The following is a 10,514-nucleotide window of genomic DNA, read 5'->3' on the forward strand; positions in this document are numbered from 1 at the left end:
ATGTCTCGGGTTAAGACTAACCCTTGATCTCTGAGAAGGGAACGAGACACTGCATCCCTTTGACATGCCTCCCCCTGCCTGGGAGCGACTTGCTTCATCACAGAAGCTAACTCTGTTGTGTGCCGCTTCCCTTTATAGCTTCCGTGTATGCCTTTACACATTACGTCATGACTCAGCACCAATCAGGATTGGATTAGTTTCATTCATACTTCTGCGTTACGCTGGGGGCATTCCCCAAAGTGTCATCATCAGTGCAGTGTCTCATTCCCTTCTCAGGAAACAAGGGTCACAATTGTAACTAGGGTTGTAACGGTTCTCATCTGAGCCTATGCAACTTCTTTCCACTTGACTGCTTAGACTCCACCCATACATGTGCAGTGGAGAAAATGTCGGAGACAGAGGCTGCGAATTCTATCCCCACCGGAAAAAAATCTGTAGTTTGGGAAATCTGGGAATACTTTGGGTATCTGAAAAACGAACGCGGTTTTCCTTGAGTGGCTTTTATTGTAGCCAGCCTAAGGCACACCTGTGCAATAATCATGCTGTCTAATAAGTATCTTGATATGCCACACCTGTGAGGTGGATGGATTATCTTGGCAAAGGAGAAGTGCTCACTAACACAGATTTAGAAAGATTTGTGAACAATATTTGAGATAAATGGGCCTTTTATGTACTTACAAAAAGTCTTAGATCTTTGAGTTCAGCTCATGAAAAATGGGGGCAAAAACAAAAGTGTTGCGTTTATAATTTTGTTCAGTATCAGGAAGCAACTTAATATGCACATGACGACGGAGGTGACGGCAGTGCATAAATCGAGTTACCACTCCCACTTCTGTTAGCTTTACTGACATTTCTTTTCCCGTGCGAATTGGCCATTAATATTACAGACGTCCTGTGGTAAAATAACATTACTCCATCTACCCTTGTAAAACTAATTCCGTCCGAATAGGGCTTAATTAAACAAAAAGCAGAAATTGAGGCTAAATCTTTTTGTGTCTTTTAGTAATTTTAAAACAATTATGTGTGCACTAGAGAAAGATTTAGTGATTTGCAAATGTTTATAAGCCTTTACTTTTATTGATATTTTATCGTTTTGTATAGTTGTCAAAAAGTACAGACTTTGGAACCAAGTTTGTACTGAAATTTAAAAATTGTGATGCTTTGAGTGCTATTGAGCGGAATCGGACACACCTCTGATTGACCATTGTGTTCACATGCTCATCGCATATGTCTGATTGGATACAATCATCAACGCAGGGGAGCGTTTGAGAGCACACGGAAGTGTTTGAAAGCATTTGAAAAAACAGGACCGGGAGCATTTGAAAACACAAGCATGTCCTATCGTCTGTATCTGTGTAAGGGCTCAGTGAAGAGCGTCATTGATATATATTTACATCGTTTTTGAAGTGCTGATAATTGTAGCCAATTACAGACAAATCCAATGAGTGCGTGAGTACAATAGGCTTTGGTAATTACAGATGTGGAAATTGCCAACAATGTAACTTCACTTATAAAACTAAAACATTCAAACATCTGCACACTGCTAAAATGTTCAATATAAGAGGCACAATTTCATGCAAAACAGCTAATGTAATTTACATGTTGCGCTGCCCTTGTGGCCTGTGCTATGTGGGCAAAACGAGTAGATCTTCAAAAACCTGCATTACAGAACATCGTTGCGCTATCAGAAATCGAGATTTCAATAGTCCGGTCGCTCAGCATTTTGCTACTTTTAGACAATCTGTTTCTACCTTACAATACCTAAGTGTAGAATTTGTGAAGTGCCCACGGCGCGGAGGGCAAAAAATCAATAATTTACTTCTAAAACACGAAACCTTCTGGATTTAGACATTATTACTTCTTGTCGAGCACCCAATTTGAGCAACATATTGCTTTGGATGTGTGTGCTTTTGATCTGATTTCACCTCAGATCATTGCCATATGAATAGCGTGCGCTGTCCATGTGTTCACATTAGCAGTAATGAGCTAACACAAGAATGACTGGAAATTTCTCTCTTTAAATAGAATTACATAAAAAATTGTTTTCAATTGAATTAGTTAATTCTAAAGTAGACACATGAATATTTCTATAGATATTCTGCTCATGTTTGTGTAACAAGTATTCGCAGTTTTGTTTCGTTTTTGTGACACACACCAGAAAAAAGTTCACAGAGACAGCAGAAAGCACACTCTGTTTTATTTATTTTACAAAAGCACTATGTAAAGTCCCTTTACAGTTTCGCATGAAGTATTGCTTTTATCTGAATGACCATAAATGCCAGAATATTTTAATTCGATATCGATGCTATGTAAAAAAATCCGTCAGAATGCTCTGCCGTATTAGTTGAATTGAAAGTGTCCTTTAAGGTGTCAGTTTAGATTGAACATTTTTCAACACTTCATGAGTGAATTCTCAAGTGGCAATTAAGGGTTCCTTTATATTTTAAGCTTTTTTCACACTGATCACATGTGAACGGCTTATCTCCAGTGTGAATGTTCATGTGATACTCAAGGTTTGTTTCTTTTGTGAAGCTCTTCCCACATAGTTTGCAGGTGAAAGGCTTGTAAGACTGGAAAAACTGAAAGAGAGAGCTACTCTCTGAGAGAACAAAGGAAATGAACATTTGAACTCACTCTTGTGAAGTTAGCATCACCATTTGAGACGCAAAGTTTCACCTCAGAATACAAATCTTCCCCTCCTCCCCCACTTCCCCTCTCTCATGCTAAGATTACATGAAATTCACCCAATGATCTATATGGTTTAATGTGAACAATTATCATACAGTATTACACATGTTTGGTATCATTTGAAATATCTCAGTGCGAATGGTATAAAGGTCTCATTCACAAAGAAGTAAACCAAAAGGTAATAAGGTTTTTAAGAGTTTAGAGATAACTGGCACACAAAGGAGGGTGGGTTTCTAGACTAATGTTCACCGACTCCCGAAAGCTGTCAACTCTGAATGTAAATTCCCATTGTAGCAGATGTTTCCATGTGAAAGAAGTTTCTGTCTATATAATGAAATGCAACAAGAGGATCAGGGCGATTCTGTAACCCAGATCAGCCCGTGATGCGAAGTGTAAGCAAAAAATTCACATCATGTATTTAACAATGTCAAGGTATTGAATCTTCTCATGAAATGAGAAGATTCTATGAAATTCTATGAAATTGACCTGATGCATTTACCTGACATAATGAATTGTAAACATTGATTTTATTCTAACGGACTCTAACATACATTATTTTCAGTAAAGAGTTAAAAAGAATCGTCAAACATTCGCTCACATTTAATGATGCACAAATATCATTAAAACCTTTTCATTTATGGAGTCAGATGAAATAATGAGAGAATTCACATGAGAAAATGTATTTCATTTAATCAAATTACTTGATTGAAAAGACAGTAACATGCAGAGACCTTCCCCACTGATTGGATGCCTCATTGGGCCGATTGAGCGTGGGCTTATGGTGCGTTCAAGTCCTCCTGGGAGGTTCGTACGTACGAGGTGGGAAGTCGCGCTTATAACGACATGTGCGTTCAAGTCACTTTCATCGGAGCAAGATGGCGGAGTACTTTCTCTTAATTAATTACACAAAAATACAGTAAGGTTATTAAACTCTTGTTCTAGAAAATGAAGAACAAAGAAATGTGCATCAGGTGTACTTTGTATTTTTATGTTTTAAAATAATTTATGAAGCCACTGCAACTCATCGTTACATGTTGCATTGTTATATTATAATACTATCATATTCTGTGTTGGCGATTAGCTAACTGCTCTGTAAATAGAAAAGCCTGACAATATCACAGCTAAATACCTTTATGTATTGTGTATTCCGCCATGTTAATCACTGACACGCCCCCAACTCGTACAGATCGGGGCTTAAAGAAAATCCCGAACTCCCCACTGGTATTTACGACATTGTGGTGGCGTTCAAGTGCGTTCAACTCGTAAATACGATCTATACGAGATGACTTGAACGCACCAATACAGCAGGGGTGCCCAATCCTGCTCCTGGCAAATGACTGTCCTGCACAGTTCATCTCCAACCCTAATCAAACACACCTGCCTTTAATTTTCAAGTGATCCTGACGTGCTCTGAAGACCTTAATTGGTTGCTTCAGGTGTGTTTGATTAGGGTTGGAGATGAACTGTGCAGGACAGTCGATCGCCAGGAGCAGGATTGGGCACCCCTGGCTTACAGGCTTCTCTCCGTTGTGAATTCTCATGTGGACATTAAGGTTTCCTTTTTGAGTGAAACTTTTTCCACACTCTTGGCAGTAGAAAGTCTTACCCCTCCAGTGTGAATTCTCATGTGGCCTTTAAGATGTTCTTTTTGAGTGAAACTCTTTCCACACTGTTGGCAGGTGAATGCCTTCTCTCCATTGTGAATTCGTGTGTGTTTTTTAAGGTTTCCTTTATCAGTGAAGCTCTTTCCACACAATTTGCAGGTAAAAGGCTTCTCTCCAGAGTGAATTTTCATGTGGCCTTTAAGATGTCCTTTTTGAGTGAAACTCTTTTCACACTGTTGGCAAGTGTAAGGCTTCTCTCCAGTGTGAATTCTCATGTGGACTTTAATGTTTCGTTTATCAGTGAAGCTCTTTCCACACAATTTGCAGGTAAAAGGCTTCCCTCCATTGTGAATTCTTGTGTGTTTTTTAAGGTTTCCTTTATTAGTGAAGCTCTTTCCACACAATTTGCAATTAAAAGGCTTCTCTCCAGTGTGAATTCTCATGTGGCCTTTAAGATGTTCTTTTTGAGTGAAACTCTTTCCACACTGTTGGCAGGTGTAAGCCTTCTCTCCAGTGTGAATTCTCATGTGGCCTTTAAGATGTCCTTTTTGAGTGAAGCTCTTTCCACACTGTTGGCAGGTGTAAGCCTTCTCTCCAGTGTGAATTCTCATGTGGACTATAATGTTTCTTTTATCAGTGAAGCTCTTTCCACACAATTTGCAGGTAAAAGGCTTCTCTCCAGTGTGAATACTCATGTGGATTCTAAGATGTCCCTTTTCTGTAAAGCTCTTTCCACACTGTTGGCAGCTGTAAGGCTTCTCTCCAGTGTGAATTTTTACATGTCTGTTACAGCCGCTTTTTCTTGTGAAACTCTTTTCACACTGATTACATTTGAATGGCTTTGCTCCAGTATGAATTTTCATATGGACTTTGTTTTGTTTTTCAGTGAAACTCTTTCCAGTCTTTTGAGGAACTTTTTGTAAGGACATCTTTTCAGTCTGTGAGCAACTAAAAGATTTTTCTCCATTTTTGCAATCATGATGTTTCCCATACTGATCCTTCTCTTCCATTTCACTTTCCAATTTAAATGCCGTCAGATCTAAAAGAGACAAATACAAGTTAACCAAAGTTTAATGCCACAAAATAACAGACATCAAGACATTAACACATTTAAGGCATCAAAACCAAAAACATGTATCCTAGATCCTTGTGGCGAGCAGGACGAGGCCAAGGGCCTTAAGAAAGCGGTATCTCTCACGGAGGAGCGTAAGCATAAAGGAGGAGCGACGACAGTGAAGAGCGAGACAGGAACAGGTCTGAGTTTGAGTTGTGTTTTGTTTTATTGTGACAGCAGTCGTCCGTGAGGGGCTGCTGTCTTTTACTTTCGTTTTGTATTTGTTTTATTTAATTATTTAATTAAATTATAAGACTCAAGTACGGTTTGCGGGTGCGCACCCAAGTTCGGAAGACAGTGTTCACATCATCCAAACGAACCGAACTCTGACGTCATTCGAACCCGGGTGCGCACCAAAAGTGCTAGTGTGAAAGCGTCCTTAGAGAATAGAGAATAGCCATAGTCTTGCTTAATTTGTGAAAACGCAGAAATATATCTCTGAGGTGGAGAATGTTAAGAGTCATAATGATTATGCACCATTTCTTACAGAAGGGACCTTCTGTCTATGCCTAGCTCTGAGAAGACTGTTCCTGTTTGTGTCCATCGAGATACGGGAGCCTCGCAGTCTTTGTTTTTGGAAGGACTTCTGCCTTTGTCTGATAGTATTGCTACTGGAACTCATGTATTGGTTAGAGGGTTTTAGATGGGGTTTATGGAAGTTCCTCTACACTGCACCCTCCAAGATCTGTTTTCTTTGGTGAATGAAGAAGGAGGTGACCAGAACTGATAAAAAAAAACTATGTGTTCTGACATTATACTAGATCCTAGGATCCAAATTGTGGTTCCTGTTTCTTTTCGTCAAGCCATCCTGCAGCTGTTTCATGAGGGCGTCGCTGGTCATATGGGTGTACGAAACGCCTATGACAGGGTTTTGAGAGAATTCTATTGACCTAGGGTCAAATGTGATTTGATTAATTATATACGCTCCTGTCATACGTCAAATGACCGGGAAGCCAAACCAGAAAATTCCGTTGGCTCCTTTACAGCCTATTACTGCTGTTACAACTCCTTTTAAGCATTTGATAATTGATTGCGTTGGTCTTTTACCACAATCTAAGGCTGGACATGCTTATTTACTTACTGTAATGTGTCAGTCCACTCGTTATCCTGCAGCCTACCCCTTGAGATCCATTACTACTAAATCGATTTTAAAGGCATTCCAAAAATTGTTCAGTCTGATCGAGGGTCAAACTTCATGTCTCGACAACTTAAAGTCACCCACAACATCTCAAGTGTTTATCATCCTCAGAGTCAGGGGGCGCTAGAAAGATTCCATCAGACTCTGAAGTCACTTTTGAGATCTTATTTTGTTGAACTTGACTGTGACTGGGAAGAGGGACTTCCTTGGATGTTATTAGCTATCCGTGAAGTCGTAGAAGAGAGCATAGGTTTCAGTCCTAATGAGTTAGTGTTTGGACACACTGTCAGGGGCCCTATTGCTGTCTTGGCAGATGAATGGAAGACTTTTGTTTCGCCAGAAAATGTTTTAGATTATGTAAGTAGTTTTTGTTTCCGACTCTATGAAGCTAGAGCTATTGCTCAATGAAAATTAGGTAAGTCTCAAGTCTTATACGAATGTTTTCCAAAATGTTTTCCAAATAACAACTACCTATTAAACACGCCTGACCGCCGAAAGAAACTATAGGTTTGTCATATTAATTGATTAAAACCTTATATGACTCCTGTGACTTCTGTCTGTTGATATTGTGTCAACTACTGCAACTGTTGGTCAAAGCACTTCAGAGGTATCTGAGAAGATGGTGGAAAATTCGGGTCCAATAGCTACGGATGAAATTAATGTCCTTCTTGTGGAGTAGAGGAAGGGCGACTCCACAATTCTGAAGTTCTTGCTAATTTGACTGTTGATTTGTCTCAATCAGAGAAGACGGATATTATTAAGTTGGTAAGTTCATTTCCCTCTCTCTTTTCTTATGTCCCTACCCGAACTCGTGACATTGAGCATGACATTGACGTTGGTATGGCTCAACCTGTAAAACAACATGCATATCGACCCTGTAAAAAGGGGGTTGCTTCAGAAAGAGGTAAATTACTTGCTCATAATTTAGCAGAACCCAGTTTAAGATCTTGGCGCTCTCCTTGTATCCCGATAATTATTATCGTGACTACTCGAAGCTTAATACACTGACAAAACCTGATTGTTACCCCTTACCTAGAATTGATGATTGTGTGGATTGTGTTGGCTCTGCACAGTTTGTCAGCAAATTCAACCTTTAGAAAGGCTATTGGCAAGTGTCTTTGACATCTCGTGGTAAGGAATTGTCTGCTTTTGTTACACCAGATCGGTTCCTGCAGTACACCGTTATGCCTTTTGGGGTCAGAAATGCTCCCGCTACGTTTCAGCGATTGGTAAATCAAAGTCACTTGGCCTCATAAATTGACCTTACGAAAGATGTCACTGCAAGCTAATCCTTTTTGCCTCCCTTTAATTCGAATACATCCATGAACATATTGGGCAGTTTTGAAAAGTGCTTTGAATGTAGTCCGTCTTATACAGCCTCAACAAAAATGCGTTTCTACCCAGAAATATAAAATGATTTACCTAACTATGAGATGGCAAGATGAGAGAGGGGGTAAAACTTTGCGTGGCAGGTGGAGCTGCCACTCGACCAGTCACGGATATGTGCCTCCCACTGCGTTTTATGCGTGTGTGTATTTGACTTTCCTATGTGTACTGTGTTCGTGCCATGTTCTGCTCCCAATCCTTGACGACAGCTTGATTGAACAAATCATTGACTAAATCACAGTAGCATACTTTTACTTGTATTCCAGATGCCTTGACTCAACGTCTTACAACGGCAAACACCTCTGACTTCGCTCAAGCTGTACAGAAGTGGCTGCGCTACGCCCCAGACTAAGAGGGAGGAGCTGGATGACAGACGCAGCAGGAGTTAGCACGTTAAAAGAAAAGAAAATGAAATAATACAATAAAAATGATTGTTTAATTTTTAAAGAATGCGTGGGGTGTCATTTGTGCTAGTCTAGGTTATAGCCTAAAGGTATAGTTTCTATTTTCTATATTTTGCTAGCCCATCCTGGCTGTCGATAAAGCAGGATTATAGCCTAATAATAATGTTTTTAATATTATATTAAAATTACAGACCTTCAGATATATATATATATATATATACTAAAACACCATTGAAGTTTTGTTGATATGCTGGGATTTCAACATTGTTTCAATATCCATTGTAATCGAAATACCATTGAAATTCTGTTGATCTCTGATTCAATGACTCAATGACTTTATCGTTGACAGCGGGATGTTGATTTAACATAGTTTCAATTACTATTTGCTATCTGGGTAGTATTTGTAAAAAATATGGTGGATTTGCTTGAGCGCCATGACAGTCTGATACAAGCTGTGAAACGGTTCCAGTGCTGAGAGCCCTTTTCTTGATGCCTTACCCCTGTTAGACACTGATGACTGACTAATTTATGTATTATTATTATCTTTTTATTGTTTTACTTTTAGACTTTGTTATTTTTATTTACGACTTGTCTTTTATTATTGTATTTGTATGTTTAACCGTGCTCAATAATTGTCCATTTCATTTACTTAATATATTGTTTTTTTCTCTTTCATGTTCTTGTGAATTGTTACGATGAGAAAAGGGAATGTGCTAATACTCCGAGTGCATTTACATATATCAGACTTTTATATACATTCCCAATAAATATATCTTTACATAAAAAGAAGTAGATATTGATTTTAATGTTACTCAAAATAATACTTGAAATAAAGCATGTCCAAAATGGAAGTCGGATCTTCTCAGGATGAAGTAGCATTAGTATTTGTCTGGTCATGTGATCTCAACATGTCTGTCCATGAGGCGACCCGCTCAATGTCAAATAAAACCACTTTAATTAGGACACTCTTCAAAATTATATCACTCATTTCTGTAGAGCTGGACTTTTTAATAAGGGTCAAATGACTATAGTTCAGCTTTGAGAATGAAACTGACCTGTTTGTTCCTCAGTTTCTTCTTGTTTCACACTGAATGTTTCTTCAATCTTCACGTCTTCATTCTCCTCTTTAATAAACTCCATCTTCATGTCTTCAATCTCCTCTTTTATAAAAGCCATCTTAATAATAGTGTGTCACGTGGATCTCAGTTGCTACACCATGAGTTTTTCTTCTGTTTATGAACACTTTGTCCTATTTAAGATGAGAATAATTACCAGAAAGAAAAATAAATGCAAACTAATTCTCTGAGTGTGTCTCAATCAGATCTAGTTCAGTTCACTGGTAAGAGAGTCAGTCAGAGAGAGAGTTAATGGACTTAAATGATCTGATTAGACTAAAAACCCCTAAAATACTCAGAATAGCATTACAAATTATTACATGATCACACATTAGGTTCATATGAATTAGAAATTCTATGCAACATTTATTACTTTGTAGATTACATAGATATAACTTACACTTAGTAAAATTTGTCATCACACGTTTGTGTTGTTTGACCAACAGAAGACCAGCAAGAGACAAAAAATATAATTTATTTGGCATAGCTTGTAAAAACGATTTTGAAATTGCCTAACCACTTTGCATTGATTTAAACACTTTAAAAGCTTAAAACACAAACCTTTCTTCAGCAGAATCACAACAGATGCAGGAGATCGGCGCCGCCTTGTGACGTCATACCTCCACTCCAAAATAAAAGTCCTGTTCACACACTAAAATCAGAAATGTGCAATTCTCACACAAATAATAAAACATGTATCAGCGGCGTTCAGAGTTGAATTCTTGGTGAAATACATATTTAAATGAATGTTGATCAGTGATATCTGAACTACATCTAATATGCGAGATTCTGTAAATGGCTAAACTAATGTTTGTGTGCAGAAACAATTTAAGGGGTCGAGAAGAACTTTTTTCAATAACAAACCAAATTTAGTTTGATGTCTTGTTTTTTTAAGAGTTTATCAAAAACAATAAAGGTATGACACTCTAATTAAAAAATTTTTAGGGCCACCAACTCGAAAAAAACAATGTTATTAAAAAGTGCATAAAAATGGAGTTATGCAATAAAACAATTATAATGTGTTCATTACTCCCACCCACACACTAACCTTGGGTTTAATCGCTG

At 38.3% G+C, this 10,514-nt stretch overlaps 1 protein-coding gene across 1 annotated transcript; it reads right to left on the reverse strand.

The window, feature by feature from the left end:
- Window positions 1–3,466: 3,466 nt before the first annotated feature.
- On the reverse strand, window positions 3,467–9,962 carry LOC308689629 (uncharacterized protein). The gene is made up of 3 exons (XM_081363450.1): window positions 9,850–9,962; window positions 9,390–9,583; window positions 3,467–5,331 (listed from the first exon to the last, which is right to left on the reverse strand). Exons 2-3 carry the CDS (start codon window positions 9,508–9,510, stop codon window positions 4,226–4,228), a joined length of 1,227 nt encoding a protein of 408 aa, XP_081219576.1. The 5' UTR covers window positions 9,511–9,583; window positions 9,850–9,962; the 3' UTR covers window positions 3,467–4,225.
- Window positions 9,963–10,514: the final 552 nt, after the last annotated feature.

Source organism: Scardinius erythrophthalmus, assembly GCF_964197995.2.
Source record: "Scardinius erythrophthalmus genome assembly, chromosome: 4".
In the NCBI taxonomy this organism is placed as follows: domain Eukaryota; kingdom Metazoa; phylum Chordata; class Actinopteri; order Cypriniformes; family Leuciscidae; genus Scardinius; species Scardinius erythrophthalmus.